General features: G+C 41.5%; 1 protein-coding gene across 1 annotated transcript; it reads left to right on the forward strand.

Moving 5' to 3' along the window:
• On the forward strand, window positions 1–26,814 carry rem2 (RAS (RAD and GEM)-like GTP binding 2). Its single transcript, XM_032532211.1, has 5 exons — window positions 1–424; window positions 2,625–2,958; window positions 5,699–5,772; window positions 17,315–17,492; window positions 26,387–26,814. The coding sequence occupies exons 1-5, from the start codon at window positions 257–259 to the stop codon at window positions 26,707–26,709; spliced, it is 1,077 nt and encodes a 358-aa protein (XP_032388102.1). The 5' UTR covers window positions 1–256; the 3' UTR covers window positions 26,710–26,814.

The following is a 26,814-nucleotide window of genomic DNA, read 5'->3' on the forward strand; positions in this document are numbered from 1 at the left end:
AAGCGCAGTCTCTGCTGGTCGTTGGGACGCCATAAGGACAAGGCGGGATGTGTTATTGTGCTGATAGCTTTCTTTCTTTCTTCTTCCCATAAGAACTCGCTTCTTATTCCAAACAAAACCGCAGGTGTAACCTCTTTAGCCTCCTGTCCAGCCTAATACTACTACCTATCCCAGGGTTCTATGCGCCGCACCTCCCTTTTCAACACACCAGAGGAGGATTTTACGCGCCGGTGTGGAAAGAATAACATCATGGTAAATGAGATGTGGCTCGTCTCTTTTGTGCACCGTGTGTTACCGCCGCTGTGAATGTGATGCCGGGTCTGATTCGCCCTGCACGGATGACCTGAACCGGGCGGCGGAGGCGGTTGCTACTACAGCACTTGTTCCATTAAGAGAATTCTTGTTGATGACCATGGCTGACCAGGTGAGGCGACACATACTTTCCACCTTCTCTAATCCCACCTCGTGCGCTCTGCACAATAGCACAGACTACACGGACACACACCAGGTAGGGTACGTACGCACGCACACACTCTAATGTGCACCTTAGAGGATATCACATTATCACACTATCTGTGTGGGAATTCAGTTTGAAATGTTGAGCATTTTTTCATCTTTACTCACTTTTTGAATATCAGTACAGAATCTTATTCCAGCATGCCTCTGTGCTAGACAATAGTGACTTTATATTGACATGTCTTTCACGCACTATATTCTGTAGCCTGTCTCACTCTTGGTGGACCATTTATTCCATAGATTCCTTCATAGATGCTCCAAATTGTATTTTACTGAGCCCTAGACTAACAGTAAACATGGTTTGGAAGAATGAATGTACAGCAGACATAACCAGGTTGCTGGTAAAGAAGCAGCAGACAGTGTAATTGGGCAGTAACAATGGAAGAAAAAAAACATTGACTGCAGTATTAATTTTGTATTGTGCACTGTTGTTTGCCCTAGTTTCTTGACAGCCTGGCTAGAGAAGGAGATTAACCCTTGACACACTGACTCCAGCCTGCTGTCAGAGTTTACAGTTTCTACGTGTACAGCTCCCCTGAGAGCTGCAGACAATAACACACACACACACACACACGGGTAGCTCAATTAGGTTTATTGAATGAGCTAATCAATTAAGCATGGCCGTGTGGTGTGTGTGTGTGTGTGCGCGCGTGTGCATGTGTGCGTGGGTCTGCACGTGTGTGAGTGTGAGAGAGAGAAAGAGAGCAAGCATCTGTGTTAACAAGCAGCCACACCCCAACTGTATGGATGAAAAATAATAATATTGTGCTATACTATAAAAATAAAAAAAATGTAAAAATACTACTAAACTATTGTAAACAACAATACATTACACATCCCACCATGCTATATTGCAGTACACCACATACATTTCTTCTTTCTGTAAGTTTAAAATGTAACTCATATTCTTTTTCAGGGCTGCCTTTTATATTTAATTCAATGTTAATGTTGGAAATGATTTTCTTTCCTTATGCAGTATTTAAAGGATGTTATGGAAACAAAGCAAAAGTACAAAATGAATTTGCTTAATAAATGCTTAGTTAACCATTTATTAGGTACACCTGTACAATCAAAGAATCTAATGCAATCCAATACAGCTCTGAGATAAACTGAACTTCACTGTGTAAACCCTATGAACTCTAGTTTTTGTTGACACTGTCAGCGAAGTGTTTATTGAGTTTATAGTAATTTGTGAGACATTCCTCTGTGGCGGTGCTGAATTGCAATGCATTTGATTCTAATATGTTGTTATTTTGTCAATAACCTTTCATTAAGCGCCAATACAGTACTTAACTCTGCCACAGGCAGACGCTTGGCCACAGAAGCCCAGGGGTGCTGCTGGAGTGGAGTTAATTGCTGTATTAATATTGATGAAGGTCTTCCATCGTTGACCCTTGGCTGCAAAACGCACACTCTATTAGGCACATGCATACACAAACTTATCCCAACACACACTCTTCTCAGCAAAACTATTGTTCCGGAGTAAACCGCTGACTGTTTTCCTTTTTTTAAATGACTAGGTAGATATGTAGATAAAGACTTTAAGTTTTTGACCCATTTTAGTACACCATGTACAGTAGAGAGCCCCCTTATAGAGCCCTTATACCCTCATTGCAGACAGCTGCAGCCTCTTTTCCTCTGTCCTTCCCTTGTGATTCATTTTCTTTCTCTCCTCCTCTCTGTGTGTCCTCATCAACCTGCTGTCTTTTAGCATCTTTTTATCTTTACTCTTTTTAGCGGCAGCTCCCCCCCATCTTCTGTCTCCCTCTTCTCACCACCCCTTGTCCCACCCCCCACCTGCTCACTCCGCTCATAGGTTTCCCTTTGAAAAGCTGTGCATTTTCCTTCAGCCTCTCTCTCTCTCTCTCTCTCTCTCTCTCTCTTTCTCTCTCACTTCCACTTGTCTGACTCACCTCCACTGTTATCACCACCTCTCCCTTCCACACATAGGCACACCCAGTGGAAACACCCTTCCCCCATTCTTCAGTAATTTACCAAAATAGACAGTGTTACAGGTAAATCTGCAGCCTGTTTGGACCTCTTGGACTATTTCTAACTGCTGTGCTCCGTTCTACACGTCTTTTTGTTATCTCTCAATTTCATTCTAGTATAAAATGTTTCTCACCACGGCGCCCCCCCTCCGGCGTGGAAGTACACCCCTGCCTCTCAAACACCAGCTGCGGAGGGAAGAGGCCGTGTCAGAGGACTGTGATTGGATCCCCAACATAGAGCCTGCCACATTGCCTATCAGTGACACAGCGGTGCCTCAGGATGAGTGCTTCAGCCAATCAACAGCCGCCCAGTCAACTTACCACAACCACGGTGGGGCATTGAGGATAGTGCTACTGGGACAGAATGGCGTGGGCAAGACGTCGCTTGCCTTATCTCTGACCGGACAGTCGGACAGATCCCTCTCTATAGACTCTGAGACACAAGCATGTGGTAAAAACTTGGATAGGGATTGTGTGCTTTTGTGTGTATGTGCACCTGTGTTCTGACTGACAAACCTTTTAAAATCAGTCTTAAGGATTTACTTTTTAAAGCTTAAGTTAGACACTTATTGTGAAGTGTTTTTACAGGATTACAGCAGCTACAGATGACATATCTTTTTCCCATAAGTTATATATTGCTGTCGAGGTGTACAGGCCATTTCACCATTTCAAACAATATATAAAAAAAGTGTGTATTGGAAAGAGTTACCAACCCTGCCTTATAAGCTCCTAGAAACAGCCTTGCTTTGGCCCTTTGTCAGTCACTAGGTCTGTCTTTCATACAGCTTACTGCAACAGAGAGGATAGTCAGCCCTGGTTTTCAAACAGTCAATCAATGAGTCAGTGTCCCAGCGAAGGCTACGTTCAGACTGTGGGCAAATTGGCTCATATCAGATTTTTTTGCTCGTATATGACTCAGATCTGTCAGTGTGAACGGCACAAATCACTCAGGATCAGATCTTTTTAATTCTGATGTGGGACACTTCCACATGTGGTCCTAAATCAGATACAGCCAGGTCTGATATTTTGCTATGCGACCTCATTCTGAACAGTCATATTGAAATTCATGCAACTTTTACGTTTCCCTGGCCTCGATCGACATTTGTCACGATTCTGCGCTGGCCGCAGTCATTTACGCCATTATTCCATGCATCCACACTCATCTCTGTACATGAGTAGTAGCCATTGCTCCACAAAACGCCATAATTAAACGTTGTCTCTCTCTCTTGATGTCCTTGTTATCGTCTGCTCACAAATTCTGGCTTCCACTGCCAAAAAATTACTGTATAAATGGAACTGTAAAGGCTCACTTCAGTGGCCTCCATTTACTTCTGTACAACAGCCGGCTGCGTGTGTATTTGTTATTGTTCTTTAGCGCATGCAAGTTAGGACTGTAACCAGTTCATGCTGGAATCTGATATTGGTCACATTTAACAAATATTATCGGATCCGAGCAATACATTTGAGTTGAGCACTGAGGCAGCGTGAACATAGCCTTGCGCTCCTTAATGCATAAAGCTGACTTGCGCCTGACTCAAACCATACAGTATTTATTATTGCCCATGTAGTACATTTGGATGCATGCATCATAAATGGACATCCAAGGAGCCTGTACACATTTCTATGTAAAATCATTCTATGCGCTACATGTCAAAATTTCAAATGTTAAAAACACACAAATCAACACCTGTTTAATTGACACGTTTATTAGTTATTTTTTACTAGATGTTCTTGCAACATATGAGCTCTGTGGATGGGTTACCACCTCGCCAATCAATGCTTGTCTTCACCAAGTAATTACTAGTAAAAGACATCAAGACCTTATTAACACTAGAAACTCCAGGGTGCTTCATGTCATTCATTAGAGTGGATTTTCCAAGCTATTCCAAGCTATTTTAGGTTATGTGTATTTTAAAAGCTGCCATGCAATTATAGGTGGTGTATTTTCTAGGTGTGTACCGATAGTGTTAAATGGTCAACACCCATTTATAAGTCTTACCTTTTTTACTTTGTAATTATAGATTTTCTTTGTATTTAGCCTGTAAAATGCAGCTAATAGAAGCATTTTCTAAGTCTATTTATATTTTTTTATTGTCAACAAATCCCAAATCGCCACAACAAACAACACTTTGATCCTATTAAACTAAAGTATTATCTGTGTAGTTAAAAGCCTGGTACATCATAAAGCATGTCACTGAGCTACACCATTGCACTGGGCGACATTTCCCTTCATTAAGACAAACATGGCTACTGAAATCTTTTTTGAGTTGTTCCCATATACGGGTTTCTGCTGCCTTAAAAACGTACACTCTCCCACTCCCTGAACGTATATTAATCTGCTGCTGAAAATAGTCCCCAACAAATTTATAATTTACTTCTGTTTGAGTAACCTTTGCAACAAACTACAGTGTCCAGCTTTTTTTAGAAAATGAATGTGTCTTTTTGAGTGATAAAAATAATTGCCCATCTTTTTCAAAGATTCCTATGTTCAGTAGGAACAATCAGGCTTTGAGGTGAGTGTCACAGATAGGGTAGGGAAAAGTGTGGGATTTCTTTTCCATGGAATTTGTTAACAATGATGAAAATGAACCTCACCAGTTATATTCTTTAAATTGGACGACAGAAATCTCAATATAAGAATGTCATAAAGAGAAGGAGCAGTTGCCTGAAATGGGATGCAGTAACACTTCCCAAATATGTCAGGTGGCCACATAACCCAATTTAAACATCTACATGAAACTGATTTAAGGTGTCTTGATTAGGTCAAGGACATTTGCTAAGACCTAGATTCACTTTTTCAGTAGCAGCAATTTAGACCACTGACATTTCACTTTAGTTAAAGCACCACTAGAGAACTTTTCCCACTTCAGTCCCCTTACAGGTTGGAAGCGGAATTGTCCATTACATTACAATGTCCAGTTCACTCAAACTGCTGTACAGATCCGCTATCCGATCTGGCAAATTTGCGTAATGTAATGTAATGGACAACTCCTCTTCCAACCTGTAGGCGGCCTGAAGCGGGAAAAGTTCTCTAATGTTGCTTTAATATTATTATAATTTGGTTAGCCTCCACTATGCATCCTGTCATATTTTTGTATTTAAATACTTTAGTGCTGCTTTTATTTTATGGCAGTGTGGTGTTTATCATTACACTGTGTGCTGATTTGTGTGAAATTTGTATTTGCTTGCAGGTGAGGGCTACGAGAGCTCAGTGACAGTCGACGAGGAGGACAGCAAAGTCATAGTTTTCGACAACTGGAAACAGGTATGTTACTGTCAGCTTCCCACCTCAGTCCCTCTGTCTTCTTTATCTTGTGCGATTTCCTCCTCCATTCACTGGTTTGACATTTATTGCTTGTTCACATGGAATGGAAAAAAAGCATTTGTTCAATCACTGCGATGGGAAAATTATTTGTGTGTATTTGAGCGAATGTGCACATACTTTAGCTTTTATGTGTAGTGTATAGTGTAGAAGTGTATGCTACACTGTAAAGGTAGGGCCTAATCCTGCAGCGGTTTCCTGTACTGTACCTTTTGAAGTTCTCATTCAGAAAAGTGGAAATCACTCTTTTGTTAACCTTGTTTCAATTCAAATGTACAGTTAACACATTTCTTTTTTTGGGGGGGGCGAGGGCTAAATTTGCTGCCACTGTGCATCATCAACCTTTTGAGCGGAACTGTGTGAGTGAGTTAATACGACCCTGTGGCGATGGGTTTTGAGCAGGATAAACTTGAGCTGCAGCAGGCAGCTGTGGGGAACAATAACATCTTGTCAAAAAGCTCCTCATCATGCTGAGGAAATCAAAATGCATGCAGTCATAAATGTCTATTAATAATATGATGCAAGCTAATTTGTGTGGAGGGTCGATCGTCCCTAATGCATACTAAGCCAGATGTCCACTCGGCGTTCAGGGGCTCTCCCCTTTAGGTTTAATTATTCACACACAGCAACATTTGTCCTCAGGGAACTTCGCTAGGAGCCAGATCATTTCATCACTTTGCTCTCTCCTCCCTTACTCGCCCCCAATTTTGTTGCCCTTCCTTCCTGCAGCTGTCATCATCACCAAATCTCACTGTCCACTTGCTCTTTTAATTTCTTTTGTTGTGGCGCTCGCTCGCCTTTCTCCGCTGGCCCTTTTCTGCCATGGTTACATCTTGACGAGAGTTAATTAAATTTGTTATTCTGTGCGTGTTAATACGAGTCAGGGCATTAAGGCTGAAGCAACAGTCCCAGGCCAGCGGGAAAATTGGAATAACTCCAGGGCTGTCAGCAGTGGGGAGAGGCAGAGAGGACTGGACAGCGTTCCAAATCATGCGCCAATATATACTCATGATTTTGTGCTTTTCTTGTGGTCATGGCCATAGATAAAAGACACATACAAACCTGCACACACAGAGTCAGGCCTGCCGACAGATGTTGTCCAGCTGCCTAACGCGTGTTTTGGCCTCGCAAAGGCACAGCATCAACCGCCAGTCCCAAGAAGCAGTGCTGCAAGTGTTCTCCATGGTGCACCACAGTCTACGAAGTTGCTATAGCAACGAGCAAAGACACACACACATATACACTCTCACGTATGCACATCCAGGGATGACTTAATCACTCACTCCTGCATAAGGTAATGTTAGAACAGTCAGCATGTTGACACTGACACTGTTGACACCGTTGGCTGTGGGGCTTCTTATGTTCTCCGTCCAGGCCGATCAGCGCCTCATCATTCCCTTGCAATAAAGATGAAAAAGTGTTACCCCCAATTTCAACCGGATGCGTAACTGCTGTGGATCCGCTCCGGAACACCGGCAGAGTCATTAGGTTTTCATTAAAGTCAATGTGTGTATTTCCACAGACTGCGGAACAGCTGCGTCCCGACTCCGTCCCAGCTCCGGTGATCCACAGCCCTCCGGAGCAAATACGCTGAGCTTCTATTTTTGCCGGGACACGGCAGCTAGTGTGGGACAGGAAGTCGAAACAAAAAAACAAAATAAATCATCTGGTTAATTTTCAAAATAAAATAGACAACAAATCCGGACGTGGTGGGTATTGACGGACGGCGGAGCACAGAGCTGTCACACAGCGGAGCCGATCCGCAGCCGTTACGCATCCGGTGGAAATTGGGGGTTACACTCACACTCGAGGATTGTTCCCCGAGTGTGAGTGCTTTCTTGGCTCGGCTCACAGCTGATTGACACATGAAGGTCTAGCTGAAGCTGCATTTTCCCAACTGCAGTGCAGGGAGCGGTGCACAGCATACAGCAGGTAGAGATTACTCTGAGTGTAGAAACACACACACACACACATACTTGTGTATATATATGTATGTATGTATACATATATATATTACGTGCACATGCAGCATAGGCATGGTCAAATGTGTAAAACACCAGCATACACATGCACAGAAGACTGAGAGTTTGCTCAGCCAGACGCTGGGATGTTGTTGACGTCACGGGGGTTGGATGGTTTAAATAAGTCATCCATGTGCTCAAAATAGAACACTGGCACACTTGGCCTTGACCTAGCCGGCCCATGCTGCTTTTAGACTGACATTGGTTGTGTAATGTATCTCTAAGACAAGCCTGGGTTCCTGTATGTAAGGAACCAAGTGGGAGATTGAGGTTGCTGAGGACCAGAGGGGCCCTGTCACCCTTTATCTGTAATGTGTGTTTATCTGTCTTATTGTCTGTCACTTTATTCTGAGCTTGAGCCAATTTAGGAGTTTATATTATTTGATAGCTTGAAATGAAGATATTTATCAAAGACAACTAAATTGTGCAGCCTGAGGCCTGTAAAAATGTAGGCCAGTGATGAATACGTATGTGTGTTTATCAGCGTGTAGTGAGGAGAATTTGCTGCTGCCCCCGGAGGACAGGATCGTTTATTCTGTTAAAGCAAATTAGAGAAAAAGTCCAGGATGTAATTTGGAAGAAGATAATTGCTGCTTGACCACATTCTTTTGCCCGATTAGGAGGGAAGAAAGACGTTGTTCCACCATCTAGTTCTTGGAACAGTGACAGATTTTGGCATTGTCTCAGGGGGTTCCTTCCCTGGACATTTTTTCTTTCCTCTTTTGCTGTTTTACAGCCTTATGAATGTCATTCTGGACTACTAACAGTTGTTAATTTTTTTGCCGTAAACCAAATAAACTATTACATCTTAACCGTTCTGTTTGCAGTAGTCACTGCTCAATTTATTTGTGCAGACTACTTGTGTGAAATAAAATCAAGAAATGGAAAAGCAGCTACATGCTGCATTGCATTGAAAGGATATATATAAAAATCCACTCAACATTTTAAATGGAGTTTTCTAGATCAGGTTGATTGCACAGCTGAGAACTCACAGAAATTGTCTTTAGTCTATGTTTTCTGAATAGACGATTGGCAGATTATTTAGGATAATTGGGGCACATACAATAATTAAGCTACATCCTTTAAGTTCCGACAGTAAAGCACACAAGGCTTTCACATGCACGACAGTATAGAAAAAACTAGCTAGTGTAATTTCTAGAATGCGGATTTATTTAACATAGCTACACATACTTTTATTTTTGCTTTAATTGGCCTTATCTCTAAAGCAGCCACTGTAACTTATTGACATTACTTTCTGCTAACAACCATTAGCATGAGTTTAAATTGACACAAATATGGCAACTAATGCTAATGTTTTTCTGTCACAGTTTTTCTCTCTGTTCCTCCTCAGCAGCCACATAACCCACTCCCCAAGCCCCTTCATTGCTATTTGCCATCCGTCTACCAGATGCCCTCCCTCTTTTTCCCACCAGCTGATTGCCCCACCCATCTTCACACCTGTTCCCACTTTTCTCATCAGCCTGGCTTTCCCCACCCACCTGCTCACCTGTCCCCAGTTCCCTCATCAGTCCTGTGATTTTAACTAACCCTTTTCGTTCTCTGAATTCATTCTGCTGCCTCCTCAGCCTGTGTTTGGGTCCTATCCCCGTTGCCCTGCATAACCAGCTGTATATTTTCATCAAGTTTAAACAAGATCAAACATGACTCTCAACTTAACATTTTTATCTGCGTCAGTGTCATGACAACTAACATAGTTAACTTACCAATAAATCGCAGCATGTTCTGTACAATTGACATTCAATAAAAGCTTTATTGTGTGCAAGCCAATCGTGAACATCATATTTATGTGTGCAGCTTGAAGTCTAAAACAAATTCACTGTATATAAATATACCGTATCGTACTCTGGAAACATGATTGCTCAGCATTACATGATTTATTCAGCTACTTTAGCCTAAGTCACTTAATAGGGATGCAAGGACATAAAATACTGCAAACCTGCACAACATGTAAATAACTTAATGCAATACTTGTGTCCTGGAGGTAAATCCCTGTTTATCCCCCCCCCATAGGGGGGTCAGAGGTCAACTACAACAGCATCCCTGTAACCAGTAGGGATTTAGGGATTTGCTAATGAACACTTCAGCAGGGTGGAGGCTCCACATGCCGTCATATTAAATGAACCCCAAATCTGGGTCATGCCGGGACACTCACTACACCACCCTCCTGTGTGTGTGTGTGTGTGTGTGTGTGTGTGTGTGTGTGCGTGTGGTGCGTGCGTGTTTGTTTGTGAGAGAGAGAGAGAGAGAGAGAGAGCTAGTTGGTGGTCATCGAATGCAAAAGTCTGCATGTTGCACCATGTCTGTGCTGTGATGTCTGTTGCGTTCGGTAAAGATGTGGTCATTGTGGTCACTGGTGCTCGGCTTATGCAGTGCTTATGCATCTTTACTGATCCACCTGATCTTTCATTTTGCCCCGGCAGACAGATGGAACACAAGCCAAAGAAGAAGATGTGCACAAATCACGTGTTTGCTTCTGAAAAAGCTAAATGTTGGCATTAGCGTCTATGTATTTATCTGTGCTCACCCTGTGGATGTTTATGCAAGCAGGTGGGGATGTGTTTGAACTTTTGTTTCCATGTAAAAGCAGTAAGCTGCTTTGCTCATGTATCTTGTTCTGCAAAACAAAATGCTTGGGAGCCATTAGACTGGAATAGTTTAGGTTCTGTGACCCAAGCAGAGAGCATGTTGTATAATGCGGAACGCACGCACGCACACATACACCCCACATGCTCATGCACTCTCTCAAAATATGGCCAGATAATGTGTTTTCAGCCTTGTTTTTACCACCGGAAGAAATAATAGATTAGAATAGAGAGCTTGCAGAGCCACAGCATGTTATGCAAATGATGCCTGATAAGTGATTCATTGTCCTGAATGCTAATGGTTACTGATGTAGTGCCTGACTCTAGCATGTTTGTGTGAGCATTGAGTTTTTGAGTGCATGTTAATGTATGTGGGTATAATGTCCTTAGTTTCTGTGCGTATAAAGATCTTGGGAAACATAGAAATGCCAGTTTAGTGATATGGTAATGGATGTTTTTCAACGGCAGCTCCATTGATAGCTTTGAGAAACTCAGCTGCAGCATCTCACTGCACATTAAGCCTGCACAAACCATGATAAATTTCCCTTTCAAAAAGAAAGCTCATTTCTGTATGTTGCACTGATAAAAGCAGGGTTGGAGACCATGCTTTCTGTCAGGTTGATGTGTTTTTTTGTATCTCCATATCTGCCCCAGAAACAGGAAGTTGTGTAAAAATGAATTCTTAGAAAGCCTCATTTGTGGGCACCTGGGTCGCTCACCTGGAAGAGTGTGCGTCCATATACAGAGGCTTAAGTCCTCGAGGCATTGGTCGTGGGTTTGATTCTGTTCTGCTGCCCTTTGCTGCATGTCGTTCCCCCTCTCTCTCCCCTTTATCGTCTTTAAATCTTTAAAAATAGAAAGAAAAAAAGAAAGCCTCATCCGTGAAGCCTGTCTTTTATTTATCTTGGTGTTTGACGGCCTGATTGATTGCCCAAGTGGACTGTGTTTAAAAAGAGGGAGAAGCTACAGCAGTGGTGAGAAGTGCTCCACCAGTATACATCTGCATGGTATATAATCAGCTGATTAGAGCTTCTTGCAAATATATCCTTATGACGTTATATTTAAGACAATAAGTAACAGACATTGCAGTACAGAAGTGATGAATATTATGTATGGTAATTTCTGAAGAGTGTTGCCATTTTCATGCACAATACACACCGCTACAATTCTTTAATGAGCAAATTGAATAATAATGTGATGGATACTTTATTAATCCAACAAGGGGAAATTCACTTTTCTTTCACTCTGTTGATATATAGTCACACACAGGCCCAAATACACACATGCACCAACAGGACCCATACACGTGACGCATGCATTTTGTATGTAGACATGTCAGAACGAGGGGGATGCCTCACTGGATGGCACCCGGAGCAGTTGGGGGCTCAGTGCTCAAGGGTACTCCGGCAGTGCCCATCAGGGGACTGAGCTACTACTACCCTTTTAAGGGATTCTTATTAAAAATTCTTGTTTACGTTATGGTTTTTGTGTTACGTTATGGCCTTAACATTATAGCACTAGTTCATCTATCAGTGAGATGGATAGTAATACACAGTGAACAATGCAAGCCATTTGGCAGAGACACAGCAGGATACAGCCCAAAGCAACAGTCGCCCACCATTATTTATTCATAATTTCAATATAGAGCCAGCATATTATGATAGTACCTTTGAATACAAAACAGTTGTGAACTTATAGCTGTGTAATTATCTAAGTATGTGGAGAAAATCAAAATCTGAGTTTATACATACTGAAGTAATAGATCACTAGACATGAAACCAAATGAGGACACATGAACATTACAACCATATGGGATTGTTGCACATATAACTATGATAATTAATATGCCTCCCATCTTCTGGGAAGACATTCCACCAGATTTTCAAACCTCGCCGTTGAGATTTGCTTCCCTTCAGCCATGAAGTCAGGGTTCTGGGCAGACCAGTCAAGTTCTTCCACAAAACAACTCAAAATAATTTCTTTATGTTGAAACAGGAAGGGGCCTTGCCCAAACTGTTGTCTCAAATCTGGAAGCACACTGTTGAAATATCCATGTATGCTGTTTTAAATCTTCAGTTTTTTCCATGATAATGAAAATTCCCTGCTTATTGTGTAACAATGACATTTAAAGTTTGAGGGAAAAAACATTGTTAAGTATTATGCTCAGCCCAGTCTCATGGCAGTTTGGGAAATGGTCACGTCGTGTTGATTACGAATTTTGATTTTGATTTTTGTTGTTCATGTTTCACCCCGGAGACCGGGGATCGCGTCCCGCGTGTTGCAGTTCCTTTCCGTGTTTTTCTCTTCTTAACCACAACCGTCCCGTTCGCGTGATGTTTCATTTCCCCATTGCTTGTTACGTCCCCCAAAGCAGCCCAGTGTCATGGCAGTTCGTGAAATGGTCACGTTCAAAAATCGTACACGAAATAAACGAGAAAATCGTGACCTGTATAAAAATCAATAAATCAAAATAACGTGATCATTTCATGAACTGGTGTGAGACCGGGTTGTCATGCTGTGTATGATTAGTTTAAAGCTATAGCGCCTAGTTTCTGTCTCCCTCATGAGAAATTCAAAAAAAGTAATGACAACAAGGCATCCACATGCATCCACATGATATAAGCCTTCCGTAATCGGGCACCACCCCCACCTAGGGCTGCACGATTATGGCCAAAATGATAATCACGATTATTTTGATCAAAATTTTGATCGCGATTATTTTCACGATTATTTGTTTTTAGCCAAAACAAATTTTATTTTCACATAGGCTATTTATAACTGCGAATGAGCAAACAAATGTTGCGTTTACTGGCAAACTGGTAAACCTTGATACCGACGTATAACCGACTGCTATCTGTTGATTTTTCCTCCCGTTACTCTGTCCTCTGGGACTGTCTACATCTTGAAGCTAAGATGCACGGGGTGCAGTGAACTACTCTGACTGGCTCATGAGCGGTAAGTAGCGGTAGATTGGCTTTGCAAAAAACCCGGAGCGTTCTATGAAATGACGCTTAAAAAAAAAAAATCGCTCGATCACGCAAATTTGATCGTGGGAACTCAAAATCGTGATCGCGATTAAAATTCGATTAATTGTGCAGCCCTACCCCCACACCTCCTCCTCCAAATCACAATTTTCTAAACATAGCCATACTAAGAAATACAAAGAGAGTTGTCTGGAGCGAATAGTCTTAATTACTCATTAGGCAGTGGCTTGAATGTAACAATAGTTCATCAATATTAAAAAGTCACGCACTAAAGCTTTAACAGTCAAAAACGCTGCTTCATCAGACTGTGTGGGTGTGGTTTGATTGATTTGATTCATTGGGCTGGTAACAAGCAAACAAGGCTTTAACTGTCATCACACTTTGATTAAAATATTGCTAAATCCTGATTTATGGAAGTACATGACGTCCCCTTTTTCCAATCAAGTCTCACCCACTTCAAAATGGAAAGGCAGGTTTAATGACCTATACTGCAGCCAGTTACCAGGGGCGATTCAAATGTTTTGGCTTCACTTTTGGGGAGCTGTCAAGCCGTCCATCTTTATATATACAGTCTATGCCACTGTCAAAAAGTACATACGTCTGTAGACTGAATGTGTCCACATTTGTTTGGCCATATAGTTTAGAAAGGTGTACAGAATGATGCAAATCAAGCAAAACCTCCAAAGCATCCATATTACTGGAAAAATGGCCTGATCAGCTGCATGTGGTCTATGTTGTTAAGATGATTTGATTGGTATTTTCCTGAATGCTCACTCATCTGTGTGTATTTGCATATGATTTGAATTTTACTCTATGTGGGCTTGCCTTTTTTTCTGTGTGTTAGTCTGTGAATGTTGGTGTGTATGGGGGTAGTAGGTATTTGACAGATGGCCTGCTCTCTGTGAACAGAGGAGCTGCTTAGTCGAGAGAAAGAAGGAGAGAGAGGGAGGGAGGGAGGGAGGGAGGGAGTTGGCACTGTCCTGAGTTGCTCTGCTTCCGTTTGATAGAGAGGTGTATTGACTTGGTCACAGTTTTTCTTCTGAAGTGCTCCATCACACTCCTAATTGATGTCCGGTCTCTGTTTGTACTCCTTTGCTTACAAATATTTGAATAGAATTTGAATAGAATCACTGTTTTTTTCTCTCTTTCTTTTTATCTGTTTTGTAGCTTCCATTCTTCATTCTCAGCCCTAAATCAGACAGTGACAGGTGGTGGAGCAGCCTTCAATGCCAATGGCTCCCTGCCCTTCTCCATTCCCCGCTCCCTGTCTTTTCCTGTGCTCTGTCAAACTGACAGAGTGCCAAGGAGCTCCCTGTGAATTTCCTGCTCCAGGGTGTGTTCCGGTACTACATGTCCGTTGAGACAAAGTGAATTTTTCAGGCGTCTGAAACTCTCTGGAGGGCAGGAGTTAACCTTCGGGGCTGTCCATGTAGGGCAAGGGCATCCACGTTCTCCCACATACACACAGACAATGCAGTCCAAAGCTAGCGCGCAGATTGGGTTATCTGGTGGGAATAATGTGTTTTCATATTGATTACACCAGAGTTTATGGCTTTAGAGGCCTATTTCCAGTTGAAATGCAGCAATTGTCTTGGCAGTTCTACAGGTCAGATTTTTGTAGTGTTTAGAAATATTAAAATGGAAAGTTATAGATTAAAGCCACAAATAGAACAAATAGAAATTGACCAAGTTAAAAGCAGACCTGTAATATAAGCTTTATTTTCCGGTATTGCCCCATAAACAGTAAATAGAAATACTTGGTTGAAGTACAGAACGTTTGTGTCCTCCCTCTGGTGGTGAGAATAAATACACACACACTGTCAATGTATGCTTATGATGTATGCCTGCAGGTAAGCCTGCCGCATCTTCCCCTTTTTTTTTGTACTATGGTCCTTCTGCCGACTTTCATTCCAGAAACATTTCTTGGACGCTAATGAGGATTTTTCTCCATAGCTTTGGTCGCTATGGTCTCTCCTGCTAAACGTTAAACGCCTTGCTTTGGGTGTGCCAGTGACATAATGTCGCCACAGGCACCAGCCATAACAACTCTGTATACTGAGAAATACAGAAAGCTTTCCCTGGCAGCAATAGGCTTAATCAGCATTGTGTGGACTCGTTTGGCGAGGGCTTAAATGTGACGGACGTTCATTTTTATGTAAATGTCCCACGAACGTTCATTTTTATGTAAATGTCCCACACTCTAGCTTTAAGGGGATTAGAAATCAGTAGTAGATATATTTTGGATGCGTGTTGGCAGTAGAACACACTGTAAACACAACAGTTACATGGAAGCAAACAGTTGCCTATTTACCCATCCAGCAGACAATTTAAGTATTTATTTGGAGTAATGTTTTTTGCCGATATTCAAAATAATTTTACATTTTTGGTCTTCTCTAACTCCAGAGGGACATATCTGTCTCTTTAGCAGCTAAATGCCGGACAAAATTAACCAGCTATTTCTTTCACTGAAAACGGCTGCCTAGTGCATGGATGATGAGGGCAGTAAACACAAACAGTAAAGTTTCAAGCCATAAAAACAAAACAATGAGCTGATAGGATGGTAAAAGGCTTTGTGGAGATAAGGGGAACTGTGAAATTGGGTTGTAATCTTTCTTTATGGGTTTGTCACTATGAGGACGCCTTTCATATAACACATAGTTGCTGTTGGGCGGAAACCTTGTTTGTCCAATACCGTTACTTTTCAGCACATGAAAAAATGCTAATTTGAAAACATTTTTATTGAGCTATTCATCTCATGTAAAGTTAGAAGAAGTTAGACGAAATCAGACAAAGTTGCCTTGTCACTGTTTACCCTCCGCTCTGCTGTGTTTGACAGTTTAAGGACCCAATGGAGTTACAAGATGTAGTCACAGACCTTTTTAGTACATTCATGAAAAAACAAACAATGATGAAATATGGAGATACAAGGTTTCTGCCCAAATATTTATTAGTGCAGTTTAAAGGGGAACCACATAATAGGGTTGATGTTTCTTGGTCATATTCTAAAAAAAAAAGACAGTAAATCATATTAAAAGCTAGGCTGTGACACAAATGGTGCACACATAATCCTCATGACCACAGACTTAAGACTCAAATCTAAAATTGGATTGCATTTGACTTCATAGTTCCCAACCACAGGGAATTAATTTAACTTCACCCTGAGCCATATGGCAATGTCCCTCCCTGCGTCTACTATCACTTACCAAATTAGGTGACTGATAAATAATCAGGTCAACAAATGATGTGCTGGGAGGGATTTGGCCATGAATGCTGGATTCTGGATATAAGGAGTTTAGTTGAGAACTTTGCCATGACCTATATTACACCTGTGAACCACCTTGAGTCCACTGTGTAAATGCGGCTCACATAATCAGGGAGAGAAAGCGGGAGAGGACAAAGATGGTCATAGACAGCTTAAGGCTGCTGTTTTGGCAAGAACCACTCAGGCTAATTGAGCCTCTGTGACAGGAATCCCCGATTGGATGTTTTGTGGTCACTGTTAAAAGGGTCAGGAGGTATAATGTGAAGCGTGTCATGTGTACAGTCAGGTTGAGCAAAGCCTCCTCTGCGTTCTCTCATGGGACAGTGATACAAACTTGAGTGCTGCCGGCCTGGCATTGACATTGATGTCCTTTCAGTGTTTATAAGCTCCAGCACAACAAAACAAGGATTTAGAAGGAGAAGGAATCTGACATTAAATATCTTGTTCAAGGACAAACTGTTAATTTGTTGATGTAGCATGTAAATGAGCTTGCATAATCTGTAGCTACCTGACATCCAACACCCAGTCAGCTGTCATCTGACCGCTCTGTTATGCAGTATGTGCTACTCTGAGGTGTTGTTTTATTAATGTGCATGTGTGTGTTTGTATCCCCAGGACCTATCCACTCTACAGTGTGATGTGTGTATCCTGGTCTTTTCAGTGACTGACAGGCGAAGTTTCCACCGCACTGCCCAGCTCCGCCTCCTCCTCAGGGAGTCCCAGCCACACACACCAATCATCCTGGTGGGCAACAAGAGCGACCTTGTCCGCTCCCGTGAAATCAGCTCAGAGGGTAAGTAGAGTGTCTGTAATGTAAACTTGTCATACATGACTGCAACTGGCCCTTTCCACTGTCTTTACCTCTTCGCAAAACAGCGATTGTCCAACCATAGCAACCATATCTAGTAGAGATGGGAAGTACTCAGTTACTTTTGTTTGTGTGTAAATGTAACAGTTGACAAAGTTTAAGTACTAGACAAAATTATGTTGTATATTATAGCCAACATTACACTCTCATTAAGTTATTTTTAGTGTAATTAAGGATAACAATGCTGGACTATTCCACGATTGAATCAGTTCACCACTGAACATTAGCTACAGTATGGGTAGTCGACTCATTTAATAGTAAGCTAGCAAGTAAACGTTATATTAGCCAACATTACTCAGGCTCTTTCGTTATAACAAAATTACATTTACAAGAAGAAACGTGACTTAATGTTAACGTGAATTAAACTCTAATACATTAACTCGTGCGTGAACATTTTTCTGCCTGAATCGTGTCAGATACATTTTCATCAGCAACAACTCTCATGATCCCACTGTACTAAAACTTATTCTGAACCTTATTCATATTCTTTTCGCCTTTCCAAAACACAGGTATAAATGCAAAGAATGGATTAAACAATGTGTTTGATTGCTCAGGCGACAAATGTTAGCTTGTCCAGCTAAGTTGCTTACTGTTTACAGTCTAAACCGTAAACAGTTGTCATTTCAGCGGACAAAATCAACAGCTGGCAGCTACAAATGACAATCTAATTTTTGACTTCCTTTGTCTAATATAAAGGACCTGTTGATTCAAAAATGACTACAAATCTTTACTGGTAAAGCTGCAAACGTATCATTATAAACTGCATAACAAATGTGCTGTGTGAGAACAGGCAGAGAATGCTTGACAGGCATAGCAAAAGTAACCAAGGAAGGCTGGGAGCTTAGGAAACGCTTAGTTTGCATCTGCACTAGACACAGCAATGATGAACAAACGCCAGACTGCTGGGTGAATGACGCAAAAGAGGAAACACACAATTTGAAATGCACTCTCAAGCTTGTTCGCTTCTTTTTAATGCCTTTCAAGCAGCTCTCCGAATGGAAAATCCAACAATGGAAAATGTCTTGTAATTATAGTGATCTGGTAGATCTTGACGCTTTTTTTCTGCTGGTTATAATAGATATGTGGATACTTGTGTAGTTAGGCACACATACACATTTTCCCCTGGAGAACAATGGTAGTGTGCTTTGTGCAGTAGCTCATCTATCACTTCCTTTTACCCTCTTTTGCTGTCTTGGCTCATTCGTCTCTGCCCTGGTATTTTACCATTTATCTTCCTCCAAGCCGACATCAGTCTCTCCATTAGAAAGACTCTTGGGACCTATCTTTGATCAGCAAATCAATTTCCTCACTGTTTACAGGGATCCAGGGGATATGCTCTGTTGGTAAACTCCTTGTGGGGAGAAAACTATATAATCTATTATTGTTGTAAAGTGACAGAAATAAAGAATGTCTTTAAAGGTGCCGTGCCACACAAAACCGTTTTTACTTGCAAAAAAAACTGGACCTAACAGTTTTGAACATGTTAGGTCCATATGTGTTTGTGTTATGTTGTGAATGTGAAAATGAACTGCTACCTCCTCTGTCAGCTCTAGCCACTGAAAAGAAATAAGCTCAGAAACAGGCCAATTACAACAGCTGGTCTATCTGACATCATGTTGCCTGAGCTCATTACTATTCATGAGCTCGCCCAGTTGCGCTGGGTAAAGGAAGCTGATAGCCAGGCTCTTATTGGCTAGAGTCAAACAGCTTAGCTTGTTGCATTTGAATGAGAACTGGCAAAAATGCCAAAAGTCTTTGTGCAGGCTTTCTATACCACGCTAGAATGGCTTGAAACAAGGTAACCAAGGCATTTCTTCCACACAAAAAATGTTAGAGTCCATGGTAGAACTTCAGACATTACCACAGACCACAAAGTAATGAAATATGTGTGGCAGGGCACCTTTAAAATATATTTACCGCCATGTTTTTTAAATGTTTTTTGATTTACTGCATTGAAACATACAGGGTGTAATTAGGCTTTTTGAGAAAAACAAATCTACAAATGGACCAAAGTTGGGAACAAATATAAAACACAAAGTAATTGATTAGTCTTGTTTTAACTCTTTGTTCAGAAATTTAACACTGCGTTGACTCCTATTTAAAGTTTTAATACTTAACTTTTTGTAATTATTGAACGTCCATTACATTTAAGCCATTGCCAAATGAGTTACAAAGCTTACAAATTACATTGAAGAAAAAAAAAAACACTTGTGAGGTTGTGGTAGAACCTGTAACGGCTTACATTAAAACCACAACCAAAGGGCATACGCAGTTGTAGACATGCAAAATCCAAAATACATTTTAAATCTTTTGCAAAACCTTTTGATAGTAATGAATTAATTTCATCAGTATACATCATAGAAAATCTGCTTAGAAATAGGGATTGGGGTTATTAGTCAGATGGCCTCTCAGCCCACCACTCCGACCAGATTGAAATATCTCAATAAATATTGTATTGATTGTCGTGAAATTTTGTTCAGATGAATCATAAAATAATCCTTTGATAATCTCCGACTGCAACAGCTGGTTGACATGTGGTTTTGAATTAAATGTCTCAACAACTGTTAAATGGATTGCCATATTTGGTCCAGACATGTGCCCACAGGATGAATTGTAATCACTATGATGATTCCCTGACTTTTAATCTAAAACCATCATCAGATCAAAATGTTCAATTGTTCATGACCAAATAATCTCAATGCCATCAGCCTCAGCGGTGCTTTGTGCGAATAAGCAAATTTTAGCATGCTAAGTTGCTAAACTAATCCGTGAAAACATTCACTAAATGAGTGAATTCAGTAGACTAAAGGCTGTAACTGCTGCCAAATTGACCTTATTAATTAATGCAGTTGATTATTTTGTGTTTTATTTTTGTATTCAATTTAGGTACAAGTCTGTGAGTGTGAGGTGTATTTTTCAGTAAAATCATTGTCAAGAAATTCTAATTCCATCCACTGGGATTCAATGTGATAACAGAAAATATGAAAAAGTCCACGGGCATGAATATTTTATAGGTGTGTATACACTGAAGCAAGGTCTTGGCAAAAAAAGAAAATCACTGAAGAAGAAACACACAATGCTGTGCTGAATCCATTTAGTGATGCTTAAAAATCAGACCAAGATCAGACCAAGAGCAGGTTATACTTTTGATGGACTTTATGAGTATTTTCTTTCATGTAGCTCTAGCAGACCATCCCACTGTCTGGGTTCCATTAATGTTTCATTTAGAAAGTGACTGTATTGCGAAGGAGCACAGACCGACAGCACAGTTTAACCTTGACTTGCATCCAAAGTTTATATATTATTTAAACTTTACGGTCATCTTTGGAGTTTGTGTGTAATCACAGCATACATTTGGTTTGTAAATGTATCTACTGTCACATGATCAAACATAAAAACACATCTTTTGCTGCTGTTGCCAACATGACCCTATCCCTCCCTATCTAATCCTCTGGAGGGGCTCCATTTCTCTGTGTCCCTTAGGTCCTTGGTTTTGTTTTTTCCAGATGGCACATCTCTGTTGGGATTATCTCCCTCTTACAGGACACCGCTGCTCCTACTATCTTTATGTATCTTTCTACAACTGCCTGCATGTACTTGAGTGCAGCGAACATGCAGACGCACTGCTTCATTTCTCTCCATCTTCTTGCTGCCTGATGTCTGTGAGGCTGTTTTATAGCAAGGACTGAGATAAGGGGGACGAGAAGAGGAGTGACGAAGGGAATGGAATGTGTGAGAATAGTGTGTGTGTAACAGGCGTCTTGGTTCAAAGAGGTGTACGGAATGCATTATGTGTGTGTGTTGGCGGAGAGTGGGGATTGTTTTGCTGTCCTTGAAAGAACCACTGAGTTTTTAGACCTTCATACTGAGGATACTTTTTTTTTTATAAAGGGAGGCTGCATAGCTAGCGTGACATGAATGCATTGGTTTTTCCATACATCATTGAGGTGATGTAACCCCTTTTGGTAATATCTTGACCTGCCGGTATGAAAAAGGTTATTCTGTACAGTAGCACTCTAAAGAAGATAATCCTGGCCTGCCCATTTTGTAAAGTTTTGCCCTTTATAATGGCTATTCAGAAATTGCTAAATGACCCCTCTAAACTGCTGCAGGTCCTGAAAGGCTTTAAAGGTAAATGTTTTCACCTGCAATTGCAGAAATTGTCTGTGACCAAAGGTCAACTCAAATTTCCAGTAAAAAAAGAAGTTTAAATTATGACTCCTCACAAGATTTTATTTAGACCATTCAAATGACTCCCTGTAATGTCAAAAGATTGCTTGTCAACCCACTGAGAGCCCAGCCTCATCTCTGCATCTCAATACCCTTTCACTTTGAGAGTACTTTAACAGTAGATAGACATTGGCTGGATGAGTGAGACCCTGCTCAGTAAACCACCACATTAAACCACTGCCAACAAGCTTGGCTAGCCAAGTGTACCAGCATCACAAAACAGCAGAGAGTCAAAGTAAATGAGTAGCTGACAAAGGGAGCTGAGAAGTCCCTGAAATTTTCCTCAGGAGTTGGTGAAGGCCGAAGCAGAGTGGTGACGGAGGCTTCATGAGCCCATGTAACGTGATCAAAATAATATGTTACGGAGGCAATCAAATGGGTTTGCAATATTTTTCTATTTAGTGGTTTCAACATAAAGGATTTTTTTTTCAAATTTTAAGATTTTAAATACTGTATATTTAGAGAAAGAAATCTGCAGTTGTAATTAAAAAATCAATTGTATTGTCCTTATTGTTTTAACCCTTTGATTTTTTAGTGTTATCCTGCCTGGAGTCGGTTTTAGGATTGTGACTTCTAACGAGATTAAGGTTTCATTAACGGTATGATTTAAGGTTCAAGCTAGTTGTATAGGACAAGTTGGGCCATGCGTTTGGATTAACTTCAGTCTTGTAATGGTGACAGTGGAGAAAGAATACAGTCAGTCGAACGTTCTCACAAAGACATAAAAATAGAAAGGTGTATGTGTGTTGTGTGTGTGAGTGTGTGTTTCTTCGCTGGAATGTGTGAAAACCACAGTCTGGGGTCAAATCCTGTTTGGTTTGCTTTGTTGTGTTATTTAAACAGAGGCAGCAAGTGTAAAATGTGTGTGCATCGGTGACTGCACATCGCTGTCGACTCAAGTTCGGTCCTTGCCTCGGTGTTTTCTTAATGACATGAGTGGAAGGAGGTGAAGGATGAATAATGAGAGATGCCTATACTCAGCATATTCTATCTTCATAAAAAATAAATTAAATTAAAAAAAAAAAAAAAACAGGAGCAATGACGTGGTCAGCGATATGGAAATGCTCCGCCTCTGTTCCTGGGGCGCCTGACAAGGATGGACCGCATCTAGTCCTTCTGATATGTGAGCCTGACTGAGGAAGCTGACTGGCCTGCCCGGCTAACATCCTCCTTAAGGAACCGCCGGGCCCCGGGCGCAGAGTGCTGAAGTCATAAAGTTTATTTATGGCATGTTCAGTGACACTTTTATTCTGCTATCCTCCCCCCCCCCCCCTTACATATCTCTATCCAGCTGTAACACACACACAGTGATACACTTGGGACGTATTTATCATTTGCTCAATATGGCTGTGGTGGGGCTCTGCTCCTCGGGGCTTTGATTAATATGCACTCTGGCTCATTTCGCTTAGTCGGCATTCTTCCTGTCTCTGCTCTGTCTCTTTCTGTCTCCTTCCTCTCCTCCTGCTTGTTCATTTGATCTGCCATCTTGCCTGTCCTCTCCTTTCAGCCTCTTCTTCGTCTGTCTTTGCGTCTCACATCTTTCTTCTTATTTAGCTCAATGCCTCTCTCCCTTTATGCTGTCTGTCTCTTCCTCCATAACTTGTTGTTTGCTTTCTCATTGTCAGCACACAGGTAGGGACCTTTTCCTCCTCTTCTCCTTTTAGTTGTCACACTTTCTTTTCATGCATTACTTTTTTTATCTTGTCTCTCTCCTTTCATCTCGTCCTCTACTTTTTTGTTTCCTACCCTCCCCCCCTTATTTCCTTTCCTTGTTTCCACTCTGTCCTGTTCTTTTCTCATTTCCTATATTGTTATCTTGTTTCAACTCCTCTCCTCTTCGCTCATGTTTCCTTCTCTCCCCTCCTTGTTCCTTGTTTCCTTTCTTCTCCTCTCCTTGTTTAATCTTCTCTGCTATCCTCTGTTATTCCCACATTTTCTCTCTTCTTCTTGTCTTCTCTGTACTCTGTTTCCTCCCAGCACCTTACTTGTTTTCTCTTATGTCCTCTCCTTCCTTCTGTTTCCTTATTTCCTCTCTTCTCTTGGTTTCATCTCATTTTCCCGTTCCCCTCCACTTTTGTTTCCGTCAATTTATTTCATTGTTTCCTCTGTCCTTCCCTTCCCTTGTGTCCCTTCATTGTTTCATCTCCTCTTATTCCCTACTCTCCTCTCCTCTAATTTCCTCATTTCCCGGTCTCTTCTCTCATCATGACTCCTCTCATGCTTCTTACTCCTCTTTCCTCTCCTCATTTCCTTTCCTCTCTTCTCCTTATTTGTTTCCTTTCTTCTCGTTTCCTTTTCTCCACTTACTTCTGTTTCCTCATTTCCTTTCCTCTCCTCCTGTTTTTTCTCCTTTCATTGTTTCCTCTTTTCATTTCCTGATCCAAAATTTCCTCATTTTCTGTCCTCTTCCCATTTCCTTGAGTCCTCTCCTTGCATGCTTCCTACTTTTCGACCCTCTCCTAATTTCCTCTCCTCTGGTCGCTTCTGTTGTTTCCTCAACTTTCCTCTCTTTGTCTCATCTCATTTCTTATCAATTTATTGTTTCCTCTTCTCTATTACACTCTTCTCCTCTCCTCTCATGCTTACTACTTATCGTTCCTCTCCTAATTCTCCTCTCTTTCCTTAGTTTCGGGTTATAAAGATTTGGTTTAATTCAATCAGCTGTCGTAGGTATTTCAATGAGGAAAGACTTAATTGAAATGTGCAAAAAATATATATATTTATTCAACACATCCCACGATATTGATATGCGCATAGTCTTTGGCAATCAGACTCCATTGCTATGTAACTAATGTTATAAGAGGTAGAGAAGCCAAGAGAAGGCATATCCCCCGATGGAGGGTAGACACTAGTGGTGGGGAAAGAGCCTGAAGACTAGATGGAAGTACAGGAGCGGTCTTCTGGAGGGGGCCCTAGGGTGCCATGGATGACGATAACTGGAGGTGAAAAGGGAGGAGGAGGGTTGCACGATTTACCTGAAATGACAACTGACGGCAGCAGATAGAAGAACAGGTTTAAAGAAGGGATGCTATGATGTGATTGGCACATAAAATGAATGGCCAATTGTGGTTGGTTTAAATGAAGAGTGAGGGCTCCAAACCAGCTGATCGGTTTAAGAAAAAGAGAGAATGAAAGCTTAGAAGTCTTCTTGAAAGAATTAACGCTGAGCTTCATTAGGATAAGTCCCGTTGACCTGGTTTGGGATTTGTCTTTTTTTCTCTCTCACCTCACCCACTGTTACGTGACACTGCTGTGACTCGATTACTCTAAACCAGATCAAAATTTAGTTTATTGTAAAACTAGTGTTATATGATTTATGTTCATGTCACATTGCAATGACCATGGTTAGGAATACTAACAAGGGTTTAGATTTAATGTGCCATGATTATTTAGTAGTGTCATCTTCAGGAACAGCTTCTGTTTTTCTGTAGCTCGTTTGCTCTGTCCTTTGTCAACAAATCTGTCTCCATGACAACCCCATCGACTGATTTAAAAAAAAAAAAAAAAGTTTTAAAGAGAACCTTGAGTTATGATTGTTGTATCTAACCGTGCCGGAACATTTTGTGGTTTTACAACCTGGGTCTTTTTTTCCTGTTGATTTTTCAGTGAAAATTGACAAAGTCATCTATAGCAGCAACATTTTTCAGCCGCCAACACTTTGTACTCATTTTGTGTCGCAGTGTAGGTTTCGTGCAGTTATTATGAATACCAGTAATACACCTTAAAAGCTGTTTCTGTACACATCTGCTCAAGAGCTCAGATTCTGGCTCTGGGAGAGCAGGGCAGAGGCAATCAACAAAAGCTGAAGTATAATTGAGAAAAAAAAAGAAGCTATTTGAGCAGACAGTGAACCCCTTTTGTTGCAGAACAATCTGTATCTGTTAGCTTTTCTTATCATCCAGGCTTGTTTGACCAGGGACACACAGGAGCTTTGAGCTGAGATAACGAGTCTTATCAACAACACGTCTAGTCACGTGTCCTTTTCCTGCTGTAGACGGGGGCACCAGCTAGAAAAAGGCCCACCTAAAAATATATCTGTGTAAGTGTACACTACATTTGGAATATTTTCACTGCTTTACCTTGCAGTCAGACAGCCCTTTCCTACGGGGAGCTGAAGCCGTTATCTATGCTCTCTTCAAAGCCACCAGACTCCTTTTGCAGTATCCATTGTAAGAAATCACAATCCCAATAAAACATTTCCCCCTTTATGACTATTTCTCTTTCACTGTGATGGTTATTAGTCAAGATTTCAAAAGCCTTCTAAACAGAGTGGAGTGTCCCTTCTCCATGCAGTAAGATGCTATAAATTGTCTCCATTTGTCACAATTTGGGGCAACAGATGTAACACTAAAGACTCTAATAGAGTCTCCCAAAGACGTGTGAGTGAGCAGTTAATCCAGAGGTATTGTGGTGGTGATACACATCACACAGCAGCTGGGTCGTTAAAAAATTGCGGATGGTTTGGATTCATGATCCAATGTCCTTAAATTTCAAACTGCTGCCTCTAATTGCCATTTGCAACTGCCAGTGTGTGAAGCCTCAATTATATAAAATGTGCGCCACACAAACATCTTCCTCTCTCTCACCAGAGGCCCAATCCAGTGCCATGATGTTCGACTGCCTCTACATGGAGCTCTCAGCCTCCCTGGACCACGGTACCAACGAGCTGTTGGAGGCCGCAGTTCGGACTGCAAGGGGCGACTGCGTGGGCCCCGGCTGGACCGACGGCGACCCCGGGGCGGGCCGCAGGGAGAGCCTGACCAGCCGGGCCAAGCGCTTCCTGTCAGGGCTGGTATCATACGGTCGAGAGCGGGACCGCGATCGGGGGCGCTACAGGGAGATGAGCCGCCACCGGGGCAGCAAGATCCTCCGCCAGAAGTCTCGCTCCTGCCACGACCTCAGTGCACTGTGATACACACGCATGCATACATACTCCAACACACACACACACACACACACACCACACACACACACACACACACACACACACAGATTAAATGATGTGGAGGAGAAGAAG

Source organism: Etheostoma spectabile, chromosome 12, assembly GCF_008692095.1.
Source record: "Etheostoma spectabile isolate EspeVRDwgs_2016 chromosome 12, UIUC_Espe_1.0, whole genome shotgun sequence".
NCBI classification, from domain to species: domain Eukaryota; kingdom Metazoa; phylum Chordata; class Actinopteri; order Perciformes; family Percidae; genus Etheostoma; species Etheostoma spectabile.